The sequence below is a fragment of the Scyliorhinus torazame genome, chromosome 31, assembly GCF_047496885.1.
Source record: "Scyliorhinus torazame isolate Kashiwa2021f chromosome 31, sScyTor2.1, whole genome shotgun sequence".
Classification (NCBI taxonomy): Eukaryota; Metazoa; Chordata; class Chondrichthyes; order Carcharhiniformes; family Scyliorhinidae; genus Scyliorhinus; species Scyliorhinus torazame.
This window is the reverse complement of record NC_092737.1, coordinates 9979894-10005532: the sequence shown is the minus strand read 5'-3', so window position 1 is coordinate 10005532 and position 25639 is coordinate 9979894. Positions and strand designations below refer to the sequence as shown.

Here is a 25639-nt window from a genome sequence, read left to right as displayed (position 1 = left end):
CGAGCCACTCCGTTCAAGGGCAATTAGGGATGGGCAATAAATGCTGGCCTTGTGAGTGACACTCGCAATAAAGGAAAAAAGTGCAATGTAATTACAGTCCCCTCCCCCCATGTCCCAGAAGCCCAAGACACGTAGCAAGACACGAATGCAGGACTGAGCATAATGAGTCTCCAACCCTTTATTTGGTGGCTTCACAGCGCCAGGGCCCCAGGTTCAATTCCCCGCTGGGTCACTGTCTGTGCGGAGTCTGCACACACTCCCAGAATCTGCGTGGGTTTCCTCCGGGTGCTCCGGTTTCCTCCACAGTACAAAGATTTGCAGGTTAGGGTGGATTGGTTGTGCTAAATTGCCTCAAGTGTCCAAAGGTTGGGTGGGGAAAGGTTGGGTGGGGGTTACAGGGATAGGGCGGGGATTGGATCTGTGTTTGAGGGTGGTCTTTCAAATGATCGGTGCAGACTCGATGGGATGAATGGCCTCCTTCTGCGCTGGAGGGATTCTACGATTCTATGACTGGAGGAGGAGCAGTTAGGAGCAGCCTGCCTTCGGGAAGCAGCCCTGTTTTGCTGGATATAGGGCACATTAGGTTGGTCCAGTGTTTCTGGCTGGCCTTACTCGAAGCGCCTCCCAAAATAAAACTAGAGCACAGGCTGAATGAAGACAGCAACAGGTAGTCAACTGTGTCAATTGCATTGTATAATCAGACTGTAATTTATTGCCCAGTGATAGGGATTTGCCTGAATGATATGGGGGAGGTATTGAAAGGGCTCATGTGCTGCTGATGTCTCTTTGGCAGTGTGACCAGATGGCGACTGCTGAGCAGGACGACCGGATTTTGTCACTGCAGAGGGATGATATTTTCCCCCTCTCCCCTTCTCCTTCGCCGACGCGGATTGGGAAGGTAGGGCCTGGTGGCTGGTGCATTTGTGGTTGAAATTAGCACCGTTAAATTAAGCCGAACAAGCGACTTTGTGCAGCTCTGGACTGCGTCGAGTTGTGAGGGTATTGGGGTGTTTTGGGGTTGTTGTTGTCAGCGTATCGTCACACCCATATGCTTTTTTTCCCACCCTTTTGGGGAATAGTGGGGGACGTGGCGGAAGGATTTCCAAGCTGATTATCAGCCCGTTGAATCACGTCAAACACTCCTTCTGTCAGGTCCCGGCGTTGGACTCGAACCCGGAGCTCCTGGGCCAGCCATATGGGCGCTACACCACAAGGCCCTCCTTGATTTGGAGTTGCAAGGTAGTAATCAGGGATACGATTACTCTCCTTGTTTGCAAACTTCACCCATTTTGAGACGCCTGCCAAAAGCATTTGGTAACATTCTTCCCTCTGAGTCAGAAAGTCGCAAGTTCAAGTCCTATCTCATACATGTGAGCACTCAATCCCAGTTTACACTCCCACTGCGGTGCTACGGGAGCGCTGCACTGTCACAGGCGGTGCTTTTCAGTTGAGACTTTCCACCGTCTGCCTTCCCTGGAGGAAGCATGGCACTATTTCAAACACGAGCGAGGAGGCACTTCCTGGTGTCCTGGGCAATAGTCCTTTTTCTTTTTGGTTATGCATGTCTTATTCAATTAAGCTTGCAAACCCTTTAAATATTTTCCACAGTCGGGTGTGGCTGTTAACTTAAAAAGCGCCAACTCGGGACTGGTTTTATTTTCTTTTAAAGTGAGACCTGCTGGCTGAGATCATATTTATTATTCACCTTGAGCTGATCTGCTTCGTAAGACCCACATGGCCGTTAAGAATCCGCCCTGTAGATCGAAACAAGAGCCACTTTAATGCATCACTGGGCCATGATTCTTGGTTCCGTTTTACAGCTGACCACAGTGGGATTTGAATTTGACCTCGGGACAGCTAAACAGTCCTATAGCCACGACACAAAGCATCCTGCTTGATCAACACCCCATCCATTACCTTACACATTCAGTCCATCGCTGTCGCGCACCTTGGCTACAATGCCCACCATCTCCCAAGATTCTCTGCAGCAACCCGCCAAGGCTCCTTCGACAGCACTTTCCAAACGTGCCACCTCGAAGGACGTGGGCAGAAGACACAGGGGAACCCCACCACCTGGAGGTTTCCCTCCAAGTCACTCACCACCCTGACTTGGAAACATATCGGCCGTTCCTTCACTGTCACTGGGTCAAAATCCTGGGACTCCCTCCCTAACAGCGCTGTGGGTGTACCTACACCACAGGGACTGCAGCGGCTCAAGAAGGCGGCTGAGGGAGAGAGAGTTTTAAAGAAGCAGAAATGGAGCATTCGAGCAGATTGTGTTTCCTGGTATTGATGCATTGAAAGGTCCCTTGTGGGGAGTCTTGTGGCACAGTCGTTGCATCCTTACCTCTGGACCAGAAGCTCCGGGTTCAAGTCCAACCCCACAACCTATTGACCACGGAAAGAGCATCCAGCTCGGTAATCCATCCGCCACTTACCCACTATTTTAGGTGTAAAGCTACATAGAATCCCGACAGCACAGAAGGAGGCCCATTCGGGCCATCGAGTGTGCACCAGCCCTCTGAAAGGAACGCCCTGCTGAGGCCCACTCCCCTGCCCATGCCCGGAACGCCACCCAACCTTTGGACACGAAAGACAATTTTTAGCACGGCCAATCCACTTAACCCGCACATCTTTGGACTGTGGGGGCACCCAGAGAAAACCCACGCGCACACGGGGACAACATGCAAACTCCACACAGACCATTACCCGAGGACAGAATTGAACCCGGGTCCCTGGTGCTGTGAGGCAGCCGTGCTAAACCACTGTGCCACCCCTTATGCTTAAAGAAAAAATAGGAACCCTGTGACAACACTGCCAGTCACGGTGGCAACTATCTGATCAGTTCAGTTCCTGTTGCAGTTTATTGAGCAGATGAAAATCCTGGGACGATTCAAATACCTCATCTTAAAGACATCGATTTTAATCTTCATCCCCCCCCCCCCAAATTATCCTGGGCCAATATTTATACCTCACCCAACATCACAAAACAGATGATCTGGTTATTAACAGATTGTTTGTGGGAGCTTGCTGTGCACAAAATTAGCTACCGGGTTTCCTACAATATAGACATTTCAAAGAAGCGCTTACCAATGTGTTGTGGTCATGAAAGGTGCTGTGTAAATGCAAGCCTTTCTTTACATTTACTCCATGATGGGGTAAGAGCAGGAGTCCAAACATGTACAGGTTGGGTGTGATTAGGGGATAGGGCAGGGTAGAGGGCAGGCCGAGTTAGGGTGCTCTTTCAGAGTCAATGGGCCGAATGGCCTCCTTCTGCATTGGGGATTCTTGTTCTTTAATGTATTTTATTACAAACCTGTATCCAAAACATGTCACAGCAAATAAACACCCCGGGAAACATACTTCCCAACAATCAACTATACAGTCTCTACAGATTTTTCCCCTTTTCACCCCCAGCCCCCTGTGACGAACATCCCCTCAAACACGGTCACAAACATCCCCCACGTGTTCTCAAACCCCTCTCTGCTGAGCCCCTTAACTCATACTTTATCTTCTCTAACCGCCAGGAAGTTGCACAGGTCACCCAATCAAGCTGCTACCCCCGGCGGCGATGCCAACCGCCACTCCAGCAGAATTCGCCGCCGTGCAATCAGAGAGGCGAAGGGCCACGACATCGGCCTTCTCCTCTCCATGAGCTCCGGCTTCTCTGAAACCCCAAATATCACCACCAGGGGCTGGTTCAGCACAGGGCTAAATCGCTGGCTTTTCAAGCAGGCCAGCAGCACGGTTCAATTCCCGTACCAGCCTCCCGAACATGTGCCAGAATGTGGCGACTAGGGGCTTTTCACAGTAACTGCATTTGAAGCCTACTTGTGACAATATGCGATTTTCATTAATTTCATTTCAAAGAGTCCGGGTCCACTCCCTCTTCCACTATCCTGGCTAAGACCGCAAACACTCCCGCCCAGAATCTTCCCAACTTTCCGCAACCCCAAAACATGAGCGCGTGATTCGCTGGCCCCCGCCACACCTCTCACACTCATCTGCTACCCCCTGAAAGAACCCACTCATCTCGCCCGAGTTATATTCACCCTGTGCACCACCTTAAACTGTATCAGGCTCATCCTTGCACAAGAGGAGGTCCCGTTTACCCTTCGCAGTGCCTCACTCCATACTCCCCAATTGATCTCCCCTCCCAACTCCGCTTCCCATTTCTCCTTGATCTTCACCATCCGCTCGCCTCCCTGCTCCCCAGCCTGCACTTGGGATAATGATCTACGCACACCTAGAGCCCTCCTGCTATGTGCCAACGTGTCCTGGCCCTCTGCACCCAGTGAGGTTGTGTTTAATGCAGGTCCAGATCACTGGCTATTTGTTTCAGGTTGTGTGTTCGTGTGTGTATCGATTCCTTTGGCCAGTTTTCCTCTGAACCTGACCCCTTGGCGGCACCCAGCCCCGTGGTCAACTTGTTGCTATTTCTTCAAACAAATAGCACTGGGAATGATCGTCAAACCCTGTTAAATGCCTCATCCAGCGCTTCTGACGGTGGCAACACTCCCGCAACTCTGCACAGGGAGTGTCGGTCCCGGATTTAGGGCGAGGTCCCTCCTGACTCTGGTGAGAGGGAGGGCGACGCACTGAGTGGCAGGCGACACAAAGGAATGGCTGCTTCACACGCAAGTCACGGTTTGCATGTTCATGGTGCGTGTTAACCATTTGCACTGAGAAACAAGCAGGTGGTGGATTGTTCTGGAAAGATATTTGCCACTTCCAACAAAGAGGCTGCCTGAGGTGGCAAGAGGCGTGTGTGATATCTTAGATTGGGCGGGAAAGTGACGGAACTCCACCTCTGCAAACTGCAGCCTGCCTTTTGCTTAGTTTGAAGCATTTCAGATTTGCCCTCGTGCGGATCTGACTCCCCGGGAATCACGGCCGACCGAAGTCGCTTAAAATCGTCATCTTCAGGAAATTGTGATTCTGCACCTGGTATGTGTGGAAAGCATTCACCGCTCGCAGTGTTTTCTGTTTTACGAAGTTGAGTGTATTTTATTCAGCGAGGTGCCATGTGCCACCGGTGGACAGAAGTGGGTTTGCATCTCCAATTCAATTCGAGAGTCCCCAACGATTGAACCTATCCCCGTTGATCCTGTAGAACCTCTTCTATCAGTAAAATGTGCTAACAATGAACTATTAAAGGGTCTGGTGCTACCATACCCGGACTAGACCCCAATTTATATCAGAAAACAGGACGAGACCCCAACAATTTTTCAATTTGTAAACTGCGAGGAAGGGAGATTTTGCCCCAGGAATGATTCTACAGACAACTATTATTAACACAGGAGTAACCCCATTAATATCCAAGGGAATAATCAGCTTTCCAATTAGCAGTCAAACAGTTCTTACAGAAAAATAAAGAATAGTCTTTGAGCTGTCTTTGCCATCTACTTCTAAACTTTTAATTAAGCAAAATCCACACACACACACACCCCGGTCTAATGCCACTTTTTAATTCAGTTAACACTCGGGGGCTTACAGACTGATCACAACGTCCTTGGGACAGAAGCTTTCCGAAGTCAGTCTGAGAAAACCTTTCCTCGGAACCCAGAGAAGAACTCTAAAAATGAAACTAAAAACAACAGACACCGGGCAGGGCTGAAAAGGAAACTGAAAAAACGAAACAGCCCCTCCTCCCATGAGTGACATCACAGCCTGCCTCGCTGTTAACCCCTTAATCACAGCTTCAGCAGGCATATAATCTGGATACCTGAACCTCCGTTCTTTTAGTAACATGACCACAACGCGCACATAATACGACAGATAAAAAAATTCCCGACATTCCTCACGACGGACACCGGGAGAAACTGTTCCTGTTTACGGAAGGATTGAGATGCCGAGGTCACCGATTGCGAAAGCAGCAGCGGTGACACGAGAAGAGTCGTCTTCGTGCAGCGAGTGGTTAGGTTCTGGATTGCAATTCCCGAGTGCGGCGAGGGCAGATTCAATGGAGGCTTTGAAAAGAAAATTGGAGAATTGTCTGAAGAGCAAAAAATAATTGCAGGGCCGCAGAGAAAAGGTGGAGGAATGGGGCGAGGGTCCAGCAGATGCAGTGGGCTGAATGGCCTCATATTGCGCTGTAACCATCCTAGGATTTAGTTCTAAGTTACAATGGCGCTGCTTAAACTGTGTTAAGAATGCCACATATTTTGGGAGGTTGGAACTGCCGTTTACCCTCTGCCCCGTCATTAAAGACTAAACCTCTTCAATTGGTCTCTCAAACTCTTGCCATCCCTTCTCAATGAGCTTGGAAGCCTTCTGACGGAGGTTTCTCGAATTGACAGTCTCGCTGCATCTCAAACGGGTCCAGGCTGTTAATCTCCCACCACTTTGCTGATAAATCAAGTGCTGCAGGGTTAACTGGTGCAGTTGGCAGTGGGTAGAGGACGGTCACAGGAGCTATCAAGGTGGGTGGGTGGGGAGGAGAGAGGGGTGCGGCAGGGTAACTGTTTTCCATGGCTAACGGCCGCCTTCCTTTTCCAGCAGTACTTCTCATCATCCCAGCCGATTCTGATACCCAAAGGTGGTGTCACGCCAAACTCCTCTCCGAGTCCCACTCGACGTATTGCAAGGTGAGTGAAATCTGTGGACTCTTACTGCCCCCTCGGTGCTACTTTCTGATTTAGTTGTGTTTTTACTTGCTGGCTGTTTTGATGATGTGCTGCAGTGTGGACTTGCAGCTATAAGATAATAAATCGTTTCTCCCTGTTGTACTTATTTGAATGAATAATGCAGGCTAATGGGGTTACCTGAGATGGTTTTTTTTGGTTGGCATTGACCTGTTTGGGCCGAAGGACCTGTCGCCGGGCCGTAGATTCTATGATAAGCGGCACAGTAGCACAGTGGTTAGCACAGTTGCTTCACAGCTCCAGGTTCGATTCCCTGCCAGGTCATGTCTGTGCGGAGTCTGCACGTTCTCCCCATGTGTGCGTGGGTTTCCTCCGGGTGCTCAGGTTTCCTCCCACAAGTCCCGAAAGACGTGCTGTTAGGTAATTTGGACATTCTGAATTCTCCCTCAGTGTACCCGAACAGGCGCCGGAATGTGGCTTTTCACAGTAAACCTCATTGCAGTGTAAGCCTATTGTGATAATCAAGGGTTATTAGAGTTTAGGTGGGGCAATGGCGTCTGTATACGTATTGTTAAAGGGACCTGCAGTCTAAGAGTATTTTTTTCTTTCTGAACAGGAGTGCTTGCTCAGTTCAGCACATTTCAACTGCTTTCTAATGCTCATTGCTTAGCTCGTCAGCTCCCAGTTTTCCACCGTCTTTAAGCTCCGTCTCCCTCTCTCTTTTTTAAAAAAAAATATTTGATTGAACATTTTTGGCCAACCATCACAGTACATTGTGTACCCTTTACACAGTAATATCACAATATAAATAACAATGGCCAGTTTATAAACAAGAAATAAATAATATATAAACAAAAACAAAACTAAATGGCAACTGCCTTATCCCAAATAAATATTCTCCAAAAATATGTTTTAACCATCCAATATACAATTATCTATAACAACAACCTATACATATTATACTTATATACTTATATATTAACATCCCTGAGAATCCCTCTGGTTCTCTCTCCCCCCCCCCCCCCCCCACCCCCCCCCCCCCGGGTTGCTGCTGCTGCTGTCTTCTTCTTTTCCATTCCCTCTATCTTTCTGTGAGGTATTCGACGAACGGTTGCCACCGCCTGGTGAACCCTTGAGCCGATCCCCTTAGGACAAACTTAATCCGTTCCAGCTTTATAACCCTGCCATGTCATTTATCCAGGTCTCCACACCCGGGGGCTTGGCTTCCTTCCACATCAACAGTATCCTGCGCCGGGCTACTAGGGACGCAAAGGCCAAAACATCAGCCTCTTTCGCCTCCTGCACTCCCGGCTCTTCTGCAACCCCGAATATAGCCAACCCCCAGCTTGGTTCGACCTGGACCCCCACCACCTTCGAAAGCACCTTTGTCACCCCACCCAAAACCCCTGTAGTGCCGGACATGACCAGAACATGTGGGTGTGATTCGCTGGGCTTCTCGAGCATCTCGCACACCTATCCTCTACTCCAAAAAATTTACTGAGCCGTGCTCCAGTCATATGCGCCCTGTGTAACACCTTAAATTGTATCAGGCTTAGCCTGGCACACGAGGACGATGAGTTTACCCTACTTAGGGCATCAGCCCACAGCCCCTCCTCAATCTCCTCCCCAGCTCTTCTTCCCATTTCCTTTTCAGCTCGTCTACCATAATCTCCCCCTCGTCCCTCATTTCCCTATATATGTCTGATACCTTACCGTCCCCCACCCATGTCTTTGAGATCACTCTGTCCTGCACCTCCTGCGTCGGGAGCTGCGGGAATTCCCTCACCTGTTGCCTCGCAAAAGCCCTCAGTTGCATATACCGGAATGCATTCCCTTGGGGCAACCCATATTTTTCGGCCAGCGCTCCCAGACTTGCAAACGTCCCATCTACAAACAGATCTCTCAATTGTGTTACTCCTGCTCTTTGCCATGTTCCAAATCCCCCATCCATTCTCCCCGGAGCAAACCTATGATTATTTCTTATCGGGGACCACACCGAGGCTCCCGTCTTTCCCCTATGCCGTCTCCATTGCCCCCAGATTTTCAGAGTAGCCACCACCACCGGGCTTGTGGTGTATTTCTTCGGTGAGAACGGCAACGGCGCCGTCACCATGGCTTGTTGGCAAGTCCCCCTACAGGACGCCTTCTCCAATCTCTTCCACGCCGCTCCCTCCTCTTCTCCCATCCACTTACATACCATTTGAGATGTTGGCGGCCCAGTAGTACTCACTCAGGCTCGGTAGCGCCAGCGCCCCCCCCTATCCCTACTACGCTGCAAAAATCCCTTCCTCACTCTCGGGGTCTTCCCGGCCCACACAAAACTCATGATACTCTTCTCAATCCTTTTAAAAAAAAACCTTCGTGATCACCACCGGGAGGCACTGAAACACAAAGAGGAATCTCGGGAGGACCACCATTTTAACCGCTTGTACCCTCTCTGCCAGTGACAGGGATACCATGTCCCATCTCTTGAAGTCCTCCTCCATCTGTTCCACCAACCGCGTTAAGTTTAACCTATGCAATGTACCCCAATTCTTGGCTATCTGGATCCCCAAGTAGCGAAAGTCCCTTGTTACCTTCCTCAGCGGTAAGTCCTCTATTTCTCTGCTCTGCTCTCCTGGATGCACCACAAACAGCTCACTTTTCCCCATGTTCAGCTTATATCCTGAAAATTCTCCAAACTCCCCAAGTATCCGCATTATCTCTGGCATCCCCTCCGCCGGGTCTGCCACATACACCAATAAATCGGCCGCGTAAAGAGATACCCGGTGTTCCTCTCCTCCCCTGAGTACTCCCCTCCACTTCCTGGAACCCCTCAATGCTATTGCCAGGGGCTCAATCGCCAGTGCAAACAATAATGGGGACAGAGGACATCCCTGCCCCGTCCCTCTATGGAGCCGAAAATACGCAGACCCCCGTCCATTCGTGACCACGCTCGCCATCGGGGCCCTATACAGCAGCTGTACCCATCTAATATACTCATCTCTAAAGCCAAATCTCCTCAACACCTCCCACAAATAACCCCACTCCACTCTATCAAATGCTTTCTCGGCATCCATCGCCACCACTATCTCCGCTTCCCCCTCTGGTGGGGGCATCATCATTACCCCTAGGAGCCTCTGTATATTCGTATTCAGCTGTCTCCCCTTCACAAACCCAGTTTGGTCCTCGTGGACTACCCCCGGGACACAATCCTCATTGCCATTACCTTGGCCAGAATCTTAGCGTCTACATTTAGGAGGGAAATAGGCATTGCAGCGGGTCTTTTTCCTTCTTTAGGAGAAGCGATATCGTTGCCTCCGACATAGTCGGGGGCAGCTGTCCCCTTTCCTTCGCCTCATTAAAGGTTCTCATCAGTATCGGGGCAAGCATGTCCACATATTTCCTATAAAATTCGACTGGAAATCCATCCGGTCCCGGAGCCTTTCCCGCCTGCATACTCCTAATTCCTTTCACTACTTCCTCTATCTCGATCTGTGCTCCTAGTCCCACCCTCTCCTGCTCCTCCACCTTAGGAAATTCCAGCCGGTCCAGGAAGCACATCATTCTCTCCTTCCCATCCGGGGGCCGAGCTTCGTATAATCTTTTATAGAATGCCTTGAACACTCCATTCACTCTCTCCGCTCCCCGCTCTGTCTCTCCTTCCTCATCCCTCACTCCCCCTATTTCCCTCACTGCTCCCCTTTTCCTCAATTGATGGGCCAGCAACCTGCTCGCCTTCTCCCCATACTCATACTGTACACCCTGTGCCTTCCTCCACTGTGCTTCTGCAGTACCCGTTGTCAGCAAGTCAAATTCTACGTGTAACCTTTGCCTTTCCCTGTACAGTCCCTCCTCCGGTGCCTCCGCATATTGCCTGTCCACCCTCAGAAGTTCTTGCAGCAACCGCTCCCGTTCCCTACTCTCCTGCTTTCCTTTATGTGCCCTTATTGATATCAGCTCCCCTCTAACCACTGCCTTCAGCGCCTCCCAGACCACTCCCACCTGGACCTCCCCGTTATCATTGAGTTCCAAGTATTTTTCAATGCACCCCCTCACCCTTAGACACACCTCTTCATCTGCCATTAGTCCCATGTCCATTCTCCAGGGTGGACGCCCTTCTGTTTCCTCTCCTATCTCCAAGTCTACCCAATGTGGAGCGTGATACGGCTATAGCCGTATACTCCGTCCCCCTCACCTTCGGGATCAACGCCCTTCCCAAGACAAAAAAGTCTATTCGCGAATAAACTTTGTGGATATAGGAGAAAAACAAAAACTCCTTACTCCTAGGTCTGCTAAATCTCCACGGGTCTACTCCTCCCATCTGCTCCATAAAATCTTTAAGCACCTTGGCTGCAGCCGGCCTCCTTCCAGTCCTGGATCTCGACCTGTCCAGCCCTGGCTCCAGCACCGTATTAAAATCTCCCCCCATTACCAACTTTCCCACCTCTAGGTCCGGGATGCGTCCTAGCATGCGCCTCATAAAATTGGCATCATCCCAGTTCGGGGCATATACGTTTACCAAGACCACCGCCTCCCCCTGTAATTTGCCACTCACCATCACGTATCTGCCCCCGCTATCCGCCACTATGGTCTTTGCCTCAAACATAACCCGCTTCCCCACTAGTATAGCCACCCCCCTGTTTTTCGCATCTAGCCCCGAATGAAACACCTGCCCCACCCATCCTTTGCGTAGTCTAACCTGGTCTATAAGTTTCAAGTGCGTCTCTTGTAACATAACCACGTCTGCCTTAAGTTTCTTAAGGTGTGCGAGTACTCGTGCCCTCTTTATCGGCCCGTTCAGCCCTCTCACATTCCACGTGATCAACCGGGTTGGGGGGCTTTTTACCCCCCCCCCTTGTCGATTAGCCATCCCCTTTTTCCAGCTCCTCACCCGGTTCCCACACAGCTGTGTCCCCCCCCAGGCGGCGCCCCCCTGCCCACCCCACCCCATTCCGGCTCCCCCCTCTCCCCAGCAGCAGCAACCCAGTAACTCCCCCCCCCCCCCCCCCCCCCCCCCCGCTAGATCCCCCACTAGCGTAGTTACACCCCCCATGTTGCTCCCAGAAGTCAGCAAACTCGGCCGACCTCGGCTTCCCCCCCCGTGACCTCGGCTCGCACCGCGCGACGCCCCCTCCTTCCTGCTTCCCTATTCCCGCCATGATTATCATAGCGCGGGAACAAAGCCCGCGCTTCCCTTTTGGCCCCGCCCCCCATGGCCAACGCCCCATCTCCTCCACCTCCCTTCCTCCCTCCACCACCACCTGTGGAAGAGAGCAAAGTTACCGCATCGCAGGATTAATAACATAAAACTCATCTTTCCCCCCCTTTTTCCCCCCTCTTCGCCCCCCATACTCGCCCCACCACTTTGTTTCAAACGTTCTTTTTTAGTAACCCGCTTATTCCAGTTTTTCTTCCACAATAAAAGTCCACGCCCCATCCGCCGTCTCAAAGTAGTGGTGCCTCCCTTGATATGTGACCCACAGTCTTGCCGGTTGTAGCATTCCAAATTTTATCTTCTTTTTGTGAAGCACCGCCTTGGCCCGATTAAAGCTCGCCCTCCTTCTCGCCACCTCCGCACTCCAGTCTTGGTATACGCGGATCACCGCGTTCTCCCACCTACTGCTCCGAGTTTTCTTTGCCCATCTAAGGACCATCTCTTTGTCCTTAAAACGGAGGAATCTCACCACTATGGCTCTAGGAATTTCTCCTGCTCTCGGTCCTCGCGCCATCACTCGGTATGCTCCCTCCACCTCCAGCGGACCCGCCGGGGCCTCCGCTCCCATTAACGAGTGCAGCATCGTGCTCACACATGCCCCGACGTCTGCTCCTTCTGCACCTTCAGGAAGATCAAGAATCCTTAAATTATTCCTCCTCGCGTTATTCTCCAGCACCTCCAATCTTTCCACACATCGTTTATGGTGTGCCTCGTGCATCTCCGTCTTCACCACCAGGCCCTGTATATCGTCCTCGTTCTCGGCAGCCTTTGCCTTCACGACCCGAAGCTCCCGCTCCTGGGTCTTTTGCTCATCCTTTAGCCCTTCGATCGCCTGTAATATCGGGGCCAACAGCTCCTTCTTCATCTCCTTTTTAAGCTCTTCCACGCAGCGTTTCAAAAACTCGTGTTGTTCAGGGCCCCATATTAAACTGCCACCTTCCGACGCCATCTTGGTTTCTGCTTGCCTTCCTTGCCGCTGCTCTAAAGGATCCACCGCAATCCGGCCACTTTCCTCTCCTTTTTTCATCCGTATCCAGGGGGGATTCCCTTCTGGTTCACCGCACAGTACTTTTAGCCGTTAAAATTGCCGTTGGGGCTCTTATTAAGAGCCCAATAGTCCGTTCCACCGGGAGCTGCCGAAACGTGCGACTTAGCTGGTCATCGCCGCACCCGGAAGCCCGTCTCCCTCTCTCGCTCACACTCTCCCCTTCATTCTCCTGAATGTTCCCTTTTTTTTGTACACTGGGCTGGGGAAAATGCCCTCCCACTTCAGCTGCAATTATCTTCACTGGGGAGGTTCTTTAAAGGTGGGGCACACGCTCTAGGACCAGAGCCTTCACTCCCCCTGCCTCCGAACACAGCAGGGCAGATTTAGCTGCAGCAGCCGGTAACACCGGGTATCGGTGTGGGTGGGAGTCGCCCATTGAGTGCCTGCCAAGGTAAGAACTTGTCTTTTCCGTTACAGCAGGAGAAGTGTCAGCCCCAGTGTTGCTATACGACCCAGTGCCTTGGGGCCATTGAAGAGGAAAGGTAAGGAGCCTTCAGTAATGCCTTTTACAAATGCAAGTACTTTTAGTCATTTTGTTTTAAATTTCAAGCTTTTACTTTGCGGGAAAGAAAGACTTGCTGCTGAAGTTTTTGGCCTTGCACTCAACAGGACAAATGCAAGAATACCCAATTTCAAATGATCGCAACAATTTATACGAAAGGAGAAAAGGGTTCTAATTGATTGGCAGCAGCCTCTTGTATCCATTCTGTGGTTCTTAAACATATGCTTAAAAAGCATTATCTTATTTGAATGTATGAATGGAAAGTGCTGGGAATGTACAGCCGATTATCAGCCGTATGTAGCAGCAAAAGACATGTTCGCAGTTCAGGTGGTTCACTTCATCTGAACTGAACATGAACCTGCCTTTCTCTTCCAGACTGACTTTGTTGCGAACATTATTAGGTTAAGTGGATTGGCCATGCTAAATTGCCCCTTAGTGTCCAGTGTTTAGGTGGGGTATTGGGGCTATGGGGATGGGGCGGGGGAGTGGGCCTCGTTGGGGTGCTCTTTCGGAGGATCAGTGCAGACTCGATGGGCCGAACGGCCTCCTTCTGCACTGTAGGGATTCTGGGATTATGGGGGAGAACCTGTGACCGTGAATGGTGCGGGACCGGCGCTGTGTGCTGTCGCCCAGTTCCGTTATGGCGGGGTGGACTAGTAACCTACTCTCCGTAATGGCGACCACGGCAACTACCACCGATTGGTGTAAAAAAAACCGATTGGGTTCACTAATGTCCTTCAGGGAAGGGGAAATCCGTCCTTACCCGGTCTGCCCTACACATGACTCCAGACCCCACAGCAATGTGGGTGACTCTTCACTGCCTCTCTCTGAAATGGCCGAGCGAGATGCTCAGTTCGAGGCGCGTTTAGGGATGGGCAACAAAACGCTGGGCCTCGCCCTGTGACCAGCAGAGTCCAGATGGCCCGAATGGCCTTCGTTAACTGCAGATTCTCTCTGCTGCCTGTGATCCTGAATTTGATAAGTGGGACTGGAGAATAAATAGTATCTGATGACACCAGCGCCGCGACCCATAACCTTTACTAGTGGTATTCCTCGCCATCTCCGATGTGTTGTAGTCATAAATATACGCAAAGGGAGCTGGGGTAGGCCATTCGGCCCCTTGAACCTGCTCCACCACTCAGTGAGGTAGTGGCTGAATGACTGAGCAGCCACTCCACAACCCTCTGGGGAAGAGAATTCCGAAGAATGGCAACCCTCGAGTGAAGAGCTTTCTCCTCGTCTCAGACCCAGGTGGCCACCTCCTTATCCTGAGGATGTGCCCCTCAGTTCCAAACTCGCCAACCAGGGGAAACATCCTCCGCGCATCTGTCCTGTTAGAGTCCTCTAAAATATTCTGTACGTTTCAATGAGTCCACCCCTTAATCTTCCAACCTCCAGAGAATATCGGCCCACTCTACCCGGTCTCTCCTCTTAGGAGTGGCACAGTGGTTAGCACTGCTGCCTCACGACGCCGAGGACCTGGGTTCGATCCCAGCCCCGGGTCACTGTCTGTGTGGAGTTTGCACATTCTCCTCGTGTCTGCGTGGGTCTCCCCCACAACCCAAAAATGTGCAGGGTAGGGGAATTGTCCACGTTAAATTGCCCCTTAATTGGGGAAAATACATTTTGTAAACTCTCCTCTTAGGATAGCCCCCTCAACCCAAGAATCAATTTAATGAACCTTGGTTACACCCCTCCATAACTCGTATATCCTTCCTTGGATCAGGAGACCTATGTTTACACCACACTGCAGGATTATTGCAGCTTGACTCTTTACCCTTATGCTCACAATCCTCTTGCAGTAAAGACCAACATATCACTTGCATTCCTAATTACTTCCTGTACCTGCGGTGAACATGCTGTAATTCATATACAAGAACGTCAAAGTCCCCCTGCATACCAGCATTTACCAGCCTCCACTTTTAAAAGCGATTCTGTGGTTTTGTGAAGGATCAGGTTGAGTCTGGATTTCCTCTCCGCAATGTAGCATATTGAGAATTGTGTTCACATTCAGCTCTTGCCCATGCCATCTCAATGGTTGTACAGGCAATTTAATTTAAACAAGTTTAAAAATGTATTGAAATAGTCCTAAGAGATTAATTTAGTAAGAATATGTTGATCAGTGTGTTAAAATAGCAGAGGGTGGTGAAGAGCCAACCACATTGCTGTGGTGTGGAGTCACATGTAGGCCAGAACAGGTAAGGACGGCAGATTTCCTTCCCTAAAGGATATTAGTGAACCAGATGGGTTTTTACATAAGTTGATGATTCATTAGTAAGACTGCTTTCAAATCCAGATTTATTGATTCATTGAATTCCGCTGGTTGCTGTGGTGAGATTTGAACCTGTGACCCCAGAACATTGGCTGAGCCTCTGGATTATTAGCCCAGTGACATTACTCCCACGCCATTGTCTCCCCATTGGAGGAGGCAAGAGGTATATGAGGATAGACGCTGGAATTTCATCTCCCTGGTTATTAAAACTCTAGCTAATGCTAGCTTTTCTTGAACACTTATCCCTCCCTTTGTACTTCGTGCAGGTTTTGCGTTTATTTCTGTATGCCCATTACTTTGCATCATTCTGTAATAAAGAGGCAGCGGCACCTCCCACTGTCCCATAGTGGTAGGTAAAGTCCCAGAGCAATGTAGTACTGGGATTGGTGCAGGCCCTAGAGAGTTTCTCCAGCCTTTCCTCCTGTACCACCTGCTGTCTTAATTTGTTAGTACACTTGATGGAGTTAAGAAACTTGTGCCTTCCATTATTTCTCTCTCGCTCACTCTCTCGTCTCACTTCCTCTGCTCGCCATCCATGGTTTTTGCTTCTCCCGACAGGTGACATGGAAGTGGATTCCCCTCCAAAGAAATTATTTGTCAGTGGAGTCCCTGGGATTGGAAATACTGAGACTACTCTGCTAACTCCGTTGCTTTCGCACAGGTACGTAAAATGCAAATTGTTTTCTCTCCAAGCAGAGTTTATAAACTAAGTAAAGCCATGATGCGTTCTCTCTTCCCCAGCACCCACTACTGACGTGTTTGGTGATAATTTAAGGACCTATAGTTAAACATTTTGTTCTGACATGGGTGGCGCAGTGGTTGGCACTGCTGCCTCACAGTGCCAGGGACCTGGGTTCAATTCCAGACCCGGGTCACTGTCTCTGTGGAGTTTGCACGTTCTTCCCGGGTCTACGTGCGCTTCCTCCGCTTTCCTCACACAGTCCAAAGATGTGCAGGTTAAGTAGATTGGCCGTGCTAAATTGTCTCTTAGTGTCCAAAGATGTGCAGGTTATGTGGGGTTACGGGGATACAGTAGGGGAGTGGGTCTGGGTAAATTGCTCTTTTAGAGGGTCGGTGCAGACTCGATGGGCCGAATGGCCTCCCGCAGTGTAGGGATTCTATGAGTGTGTAAGATTAACTGTTGCCAAGGTCCATTCCTTGTTATTTTCCACTTTCACCTGTCCTGGAGACATTGATTCTTGCTGCATATTGGATTGCACCGTTTCTTCCAGTGTTTTGCCTGTTAGGAACCAGTAAGTTACGTTTAAAGTAGGCAAAGTTTGCAATCCCAGTTATCCACTAGGAGAATAGAGCCACAAGATTCCACAGTTTTAAACAAACAAAGTAGACTTGACTATACAAAGTCAGAAAATAAAAAAAATCTATCTTACGATCCAACATTCAAAATTAATATGAGGTAAATATGAATTAAAAGGCAAACTCATTGAATGCTCAGCTCATTATATGGCAGATGCGACCAAGTTAGATCCCATGGATTTCTCAGCAACCCACCCAGAGGTCAGTGACTACTAAGTCACAAAATCTCAATAAAACGGTTACATAGAATTCTTACAGTGCAGAAGGAGGCCACTTGGCCCATCGAGTCTGCCCCGACCAGTCAAATGAGCAATCTACCCATACCCACTCTTCCCCCTCCCCTATTCCCGGAACCGTATAACCTAAGCTGCACATGCCTGAACTAAGGGACAATTTATCATCACCAATCCACCTAACCTGCACTTTTTTGGACAGTGGGAGGAAACCGGAGCACCCGGAGGAAACCCACGCAGACACAGGGAGAACGTGCAGACTCCGCACAGACAGTGACCCAAGCCGGGAATCGAACCTGGGACCCTGGCGCTGTGAGGCAGCAGTGCTACCACCGTGCCGCCCGTGAGGTTTCCCTCGCAAGAGATTTTAATTCCTCACTTTCGAAGACCTAACCTCTGAATTCCCTCAAAATCCACTCTAACTTGGACTGTCTTTGAGGCCTGCTCACCTCCCAGTGGTTCAGTCTCTCCTCCCGAGACTGCATTCCACGGGATTTAAAAAGCTGCACTCCTAGCCCCAATTACCTGTCCGCTTGCAACTCCTTTGTAGACTGCTAGCTTCACTAAGCTGGCACTGTCCCTGGGTTTCTCCCAGCTGCACCCAGCTATAGATGACTCCCAGGGCTTCTTCTGAGCCCTAAACCCTCTCCAGTACAGAACCAGTGACCTTCCGCCACCACCTCGGCTTCCTAGGTCTTATCCTGAGACCTAACTGCACCAACTGGGCTTCTGTGAGCTGCAAAACCACATGGGTTTCAAATTGCAATCAAAACCTTCCCCAGCAAATACACAGGTAAATTGAAACCTGGAAACCCTCTTAAACTCCATGCAGCTCCATCATAATGTAGCTTTTCAGCATTCACTGAATGCTTTTAAACCTATTTAACTTTTAACTCACAAGACAAAACATCTCTCTGGACTGCGCTTCTTTACAAACAGTGTGGATGTCATGTTTCCAGCAAGGTAAGCCCAACTGCTACTACAGGATCTGATCTTTCAAGCTGTTAACCCCTTTAAGTCAACACGGCCCCAACCTTTTAAGTGTAGTAGACTCAGAACCGCTCCAGTTGCATTAATTCCATTTCTACAGTTCAACGTTAATCTCCCCCCCCGAACATTACCTCTAAAATATTAACAATGAGCTAATTAACAAGGCGGATCTTGGTCTTGCCTTGTGGCCACCCATGTGACCTTTCCAATCGGGGTCACTGGAAGGAGCAGAAATATTGGCTCATTTCTACCTTTCTGCCTCTCCCCTAACTAATTGATTAAAGCCATCACCCGGCGTGGGTCAGAACCGAGCTCCTCGGGTTGTTACCCCCACTGGTGGCCTTGGCCAAATTGGAGTTGGTTCAGTGGTGGAGCGAGCAGCTTCAGTGCCCGAAACAGGCGAGGAATGGGATAAAGTGGGCGGCACGGTAGCACAGTGGTTAGCTTCACAGCGCCAGAGACCCGGATTCGATTCCCGGCTTGGGTCACTGGCTGTGTGGAGTCTGCACGTTCTCCCCGTGTCTGCGTGGGTTTCCTCCGGGTGCTCCGGTTTCCTCCCACAAGTCCCGAAAGACGTGCTGTTAGGTGAATTGGACATTCTGAATTCTCCCTCTGTGTACCCGAACGGGCGCCGGAATGTGGCGACTAGGGGCTTTTCACAGTAACTTCATTGCAGTGTTAATGTAAGCCTACTTGTGACACTAATCAAGATTATTATTAGAAGAGAGTGCATTGTCCAGACACTAAATTTAAATGTGCCTTACACTGTTGCTGTAATTTACACCTGCCCTGCATCACTCTGAGATCGCGGCGCTCCTACAGTTTGGTTAGCACATCCCCTGTTTTAGCTGCTTCACCGTTGGTGGCCTAGCTTCCAGCTTCTGAGGCGCTAAGCTCCGGAAACCCTTCCTTCAATCTCAATATCTCCTCTTTACAGCCCTTTAAACTCTACCTCTTTGACCCAAGCCTTTGGTCACCTCCCCTCATTTCTCCCGGTGTGACTCTGCCACATTTGGTTGAATAATGCTCCAGTAAAGCCCCTTCGGACATTTCACCGCATTAATGGCGCGATACACCGGCACGTTATTGTTGTTGTACTCTGGAACGGATTGGAAAGCCGAGAAGGGGGGGAAGAGGAAAACTGGGAGGAAAGCTCAAGCCAAGAATTTTAAGCTTCTTGCCGCAACCGTGTGGACGAGCCCCTACTAACGTCGGTGTTTCCCCTGATATCTTTTGTCTCTTTCAGCCTGGAATGTGTGATCAGCAGCCCTCCCCAGACTGTGCCTCCATCAGGGCCTTACGTCGCGGCTTCACCATCCGTCACTGAGATTGGTTTCACTTCGCCATACACCTCTGTGGCTCACCCACCTGGAATGTGAACAAAAAAAAAGACAATCACCTATATTCTAAGAGATGGGCTACATAAAGCACTTTGTTAGAGGATTCTGTATAATAGCGTTCCTAATCAGTATTTTATAGCCAACTGTATAGTTCATTAGTGAGAGAAACCTTTTAAGGATGGCCAGTGAGTAGGGGAACAAAGGTCGCTCCTGTCTGCCACTTGGCCTGGAACAGCACAATCCAAGGTTGGAGCTGACCTGACTCTCTGCCATTTGGGTTAGGACCTAGTGCCTGCTCTCTGTATAGACCACTGTATGAATCGCTGTAGAGAAATTTAAGTTGTGAGGCTGCAAGAGATTTGAGGAGCTTCTCCTGCCCTCTGTGTATGTGTGTGCGCACGCGCGTCTGTGTGCGTGCGTTGTGTGCCAACAGCGCTGGAGCCTGCATTATGGAAAGGTTGGTCGGTGTCAACCGTTAGAAGTACGACTTGACAGAACGGGACACGGTTCTGCACACACGACGGCCTGATGTAATGGGAAGCTGTAGACGGGGCCAGTCGTTTCTGTGATAGCAAGTGAGCTGTACCAGTGGGAGTGAAAGGGGGGCTTCTGTCTCCTCCCACCCATTGACGTTGGGCCTGCCTCCACCCTGAGATGGCAGCTACTTCCTGCATTGACAGGATGTGCAAGATGTAATGACACACGAGCGGTGACTTCACCATGCTTGGAGACCGTGATTGGCTTGCTGTCGCTTTTATCTGATTCTATTTTCTGTGAAGTTGGTTCCTGGATCATTTATAACCAAAAACAATTTACATATCATTCGGGTTATCTTCTGTGTTGGACTCTTTTGTCCTGTTGGAACTGCCTTTAACAAAAGGAAAAGAGCAGATTACAGATCACTGCTCACTGCGGTGGTATTGAGAACCATCATGGGGGCTTGTAGTCGCCGTATAGGATGCAAATATTTTCACGGCGTACATTGTGCTTATTTTGCGGTTTCTCCCCACATAATAGATTGCCCACATACATTACATTCAGCTCACAGTAATTTTCCTATTGGCACAGTGTCTTATATCAAACGGTCTCTCCCAGAACTAACTTTGTTCATCTCTACCCAACGTGACTCTGTCTTTTTCGGAGGCAGGATCTCTCATGAGCCCTGCAAAGCTTGTGGGGTGCTTTCCTTAAAACAGAAACCACCAACCCAACGCGTCCCTTGTCGGAAAACTGCCTTCTGCTTGACCCTGATGTTGTGGGCTGAATCAGTTGCTGCTGGGTACAAACTGGGGAGACGGGTTTCGGTGTTACAGCATTACAAATTGAGCCGTCCGTCTCCAGTGGTTCAGTATTGACGGTGGGAGCAATTAAAGGCAGGCGACGAGGGGGGGGGGGGGGACCTTTGTCAGACTTGTACGCAAGTGCAGCCATCTTGATTTTTAACTTGGGATGCGGTTATTATGTCTCGAAGGACCAGGAAATTCTCGATGCTGTTACTTTTGGAACCTAGCTGACGAAGAGCTGCAGCAGTGACTCCTGGAATCAGGAATGCGGTGTTCACGTGGACGGGGCTTGCAACTGGAAATTTAATTCCATAGGCTCCTTTTGATAATTGAATGTAATATAGCGGGAGATATGAAGCTGAAATGGAGAATGATTGAGATTATCAACGTGGGTGGAATTCCTTGGCAAGTCGATCTGTCCATCTTGTTGAGACCCAAGCGGTCACTGCCACGCAAAGCTAAAGACAATTGTGTGCAATGTTTTAGGCTCCAGGCATCTGGAAGACCTGGTAGCTTTATTCTGTTTTATTTGCTTCTTTTGCAAGGTTAGCTGCTGTGTATTGCTTCAGCAGCTTCGTACTATATTGGTCCCGTCACTGTTGCTGTGGGCGTCCAAGCTTAGAGCCACAGAATTTAAAATCAGACGACGCATATGACTGACGAGCAATTGGGAATTTCAATGACCCCCCTCCCCTCTGTAATTTTATCCTGTAACTAGCTACCTGCTTTCAATAAAACACATTGCTGCTTCTACGCCGAGGCAAATGGATCGGGCTAGTTAAATATTCAAAGTCTTGGGAACTTTGATTGAGCTTTCATTTTTATTGTTGGCACTCGTTTCGTACCAAAGCCTTTTAAGAAAAAGAATCACGGAGTGGGCGAGTTTTGTTCTCGGAAGGAAGAAATGGGGATGCCTGATTGCCGTTGATGCCTTCCTGTGCTTGAATTCCGTTCACTTGTTTGACACTGTACAGCACACGTGTTATCAGATAGTACTGTGTTATTCCAGTTAATATGCCGAAACTCAAAAGGGTTACAAAATGATTCTTTACAATCACTGGGTGAGAGAACCACTGAGTAGTGATGATGCAATATATGAAGAGAATAAATTTACGGTCATTGGTGCCAATTTTATATTTTTTATATAATATTTAATTATATATAGATATATATATATACGCAGTGAGAGTTGTCAATTCAGAGAGGTCAGTCTTGTCTATTGTTGCCACTCATAATGTCACTGCAAACAATAAATTTGTTGATTGCCAGGATACGCGTGAGAATTTCGAAGAGGTCCAACAAGTGTTTGAGGTCAAAAATCGTGCAAAAAAAAAAAAAGAGGCGTAACTGCCTTGACATCGTGGAGCGTGGTAAAGGGTGACTTAGAGTGGAACTCTGAAAGGCGGGAGTCTCGAACCATTTCAAAAACTGGGGTGGGGGCTGGGGAGGACATTGACAAGCCTCCAATTTCTTGGCTTGTATCGTAGCTGAAATAGCTTGTTTGAGTGTGCGTGTGTCCCTCGGCAACAATCTTTAAGGAGAAAGAAATCCGGTACACTGTTACCACACAAAACACCAGTCTACCCTGTGACGTTGCACTCATGTAGTCTTTAGGTGATACGGATTAAATTCTGGGAGAATAATTGGACTAGGGTGCATTTGAAAGTCAGACATTCTGTCCAATTTGTTTCCATTATAAATTGTTACATCCACATTCAATAACCACCCGTGTAACTTTTTATTGACTCTGCAATCACGCCGTCCTGCCCATTAGTGATGACTTTTTCGTTATTCTTTCATGGACGTGGAGGTGTCGCTGGCCTGCCCAACATATTGTTGCCCCCCCATGATTGCCTTTGAACTGAATGGCTTGCTCTGCCACTTCCTGAGGCAGTTAGTGTGAGTCTGGAGTCACATGTAGGACAGTCCGGGAGAGGATGGGAGGTCCCCCCCTAAATGACTTTGGTGAACCAGATAAGTTTTGTGGTCAGCAACTGAGACCAGCTTTCTATTCCAGTTTGTGACAAGTGGGATGCGGGTGTAATTAAAACCTAATATGTTTAACATGGGAGTTTCCATTGGAATTGGGGATATAGATTTATAATTTTGGGGGGGGGGCGCGGAGTTGACAAAATGTGCACAGACGCAAAGCTTTTAATATATTACGGTAATCGCTATTCAGATTGGGGTTTATGTTTTAGAACCCATTTCATAGATCTCTGGGATTGAGGTGAGGTACAGCCCACAGACACGGCCTGGTCGAAAATCTGTTTGCTCACCTTACCCAAATGCCCAGTGGGTGGCGGGTGAGAGCAGAATAGAGTTGCTGATTAGTGACTAGTTTCGTAGGGCAGGCTCGAGGGGCTGTATGGCCATGTTTCACATGTCAATGCATCAGATTTCTTCAAGAGGCCAGAATGGCTTGTCGGGAGCGGAACAAAGAAAAGGTCACTGGCATTTACAAGGCATCTTGTGTTTTTCTGATTGGCCATTTCTAACCATCATAAACTACAGCACAGAAGGAGGCCATTATCCCGTTGTGTCTGTGCTGACTCTCTGGAAGAGCAATTCACCTTATGCCACTCCTCTCCCACCCTTTACCCTGGAGCTCTACAAATGTTTTACTCTTCGCATAATGGTCCAAATGAAATATGATTGGGATTTTTTTTCTTTTTAGATCCTTTGCAAGTTCTCCCAAATGGTATTTTGTGAGGAATGTTGAGTGCGCTGGCTTTTTTTAAATTTGAAACTTTTTCAAACTGAGGAAATCTTTTCAGTTAGCTTGAGCATCTTGCGATGCATCATGAATAACCATGTTACTTCTGGAACTTGATTATCTCAGGAAGGTAGGAAAGATTAATTTCCCCAATCAGGTAGTTTTTTCTTTTGGCATCACCGTCTATTGAATAGGTTAAGGAATGAGGGAGCCAATTATTCTTCCCACACGCTCATGTGAAATAAGTGGAATAATTTATTGGTGACGAAAGCTCTATCTGGACCTCCTCTGGAACAACCGGACAGACGTGCCATTTCTCTGGCGAATTTGTAAACTATGTTGAAATGTAGTTGAGTAGTCCACCGTGCTTCCATTTTCAACAGTATTCCGCACCCCCCCCCCCCCCCCCCCCCCCCCACTTCATTCAACACCGACGGGAATTTATGGGCCCTACCCCTTAAGCAACCTGGCTAGCAGTGGGTGCAATACAACACTTCCCTTTTCTTGGGAAAGCGGAAAGGAATAAAGGAGAAAATAATTTTTGGAATTAAAAGATTTGGAATGATTGAACAACAGATACAGCGTGCTAAATAATCCTGCATAGCTTGCTCTTGTGGAGTTTTTAACAGTGCAATGAGTTACTCTTTATAAAAATCCATGGACCAGCAGTGATGTGCAAGTTGACACGGCCTTTTGTATATTACTCTGATTTGTTCAGTATGTTGGGTGATCTCTTTGCCCGGGAAGCCAGTCATGGCATTGTATCTATAAGGACCTAGATGGTGACATAAGGTACCCAAGTTCTAAATTTCTCTGGTGCAGCCTGTTCTCATTGAGTCCCATTCCAGTCAAATGGTGCATTGAAGCTTAAATGTAATGTGGGACCATGCATCCAATAGCAACAGTTGATGCAAAGAGCAGGATCGGGGAATTCTGGAGTTTTGTTTTGCATACTTATAACCATTTGGAAAACCGTTTAGCTTATTGGAAACGGCGTAGCCTACTATGAGCATGGCGCCTCGTAGACCAGATTGAGTTAGCAACCAGGTTGGCTTCACCATCCTTAGTCTGAAAAATGCCTCTATTTTTGGCTAGTCTAAGAACAGGGATGTGATGTACCAGTGTGGGTTTCTTCACAGGAAAAGCAGGCACCAGGGGTGCGGAGCTGGTTGGCATCCAGCGCCTATGAAACTGCACTCCAGCAGTAATCTCCGACTGCTAGAGACTAGCCCCAAAAGAATTGATATTGTGGGTGTGCTGAAACAATTGTTTAAAACCGGTAGTCCGGCCGGGAGCATTACATCAGAAATCCGCAGTACGTTGGAATTGACAATTGCAATGCAGACCTGCACAGACCGAGCGAAGTAATGTAACAACTTGCATTTGAAAATATTTCTTCACCCTCACTACTACGCAGGACATCGTCCATCCTGTGCCCAGTTGCACCAGTCTCGGCCTCCTCTTCGCTTTGCAGTGTTGCCTGTGGTCAAAAGATTCTTTGGCTTGGCGATTTGGGATGCTGAACATCGGTGCACAATATCGTGGACCTGAATATGATCTGGCTTCATGTGTGTATTGAGGTGGATCATAGGGCACTGTATTGGCAGGCACAGAACCTTGTGAATGGGGGGGGATTTTGGGAATGGTGTGTTGTAAATTGGGAATACAGTGTTTTTGCATTGTTCTGTTTGCGTGGCTCTGTTGAAAATGCCATGCTTCGTCTGTAAAAAGCAGTGAACGTGATATGTTTGTACATACAAATTAAATAATGAAACATTAAGTGTACCTAGTTTTCTTCAGATGAAAGTCATAAAGTGGCAGGAAATCAATTTCATGGATCTTTAGAGCCAATAAACAGCAGTTAAATTGACAATTGGATTACATTGTGCAGACTGAAAGTAAACAACTTCTATACACAGGATGCTTCAAAGTGCCTTGCTGCCAATTAAATATTATTGAAGTGTCGTCACTCAAAGAATTTGTCCTATGCCAGCATATGTATGGTAATTAGCTTTTCAATTCAAAATATCACCATTTTCAGAACTGTGAACTTCTCAAAGGTTTTTGGCTTGAGCACTGCCATGCTGTAAACTCCTTAATTGAAGCTGTGATGTATCTTAGTGCTTTGATTTATTGGTTACATATCCCCCCCCCCCC

The 25639-nt window shown here is 48.7% G+C and overlaps 1 protein-coding gene across 3 annotated transcripts in view; it reads left to right on the top strand.

Moving 5' to 3' along the window:
• The window catches only part of LOC140404663 (P2R1A-PPP2R2A-interacting phosphatase regulator 1-like), a 42651-nt gene extending 17389 nt beyond the window's left edge, over nucleotides 1–25262 (top strand). For 2 of the 3 annotated variants that reach the window (XM_072493300.1, XM_072493298.1), the window contains 5 exons: nucleotides 794–898; nucleotides 6499–6587; nucleotides 13247–13311; nucleotides 16162–16264; nucleotides 19390–25262. In XM_072493300.1, the coding sequence (XP_072349401.1) occupies nucleotides 794–898; nucleotides 6499–6587; nucleotides 13247–13311; nucleotides 16162–16264; nucleotides 19390–19522 (495 nt within the window). In that variant the 3' untranslated portion in view covers nucleotides 19523–25262. The remainder of the gene's footprint in view (nucleotides 1–793; nucleotides 899–6498; nucleotides 6588–13246; nucleotides 13312–16161; nucleotides 16265–19389) is intronic. The other variant, XM_072493299.1, reaches the window with a different exon arrangement.
• Nucleotides 25263–25639: the final 377 nt, after the last annotated feature.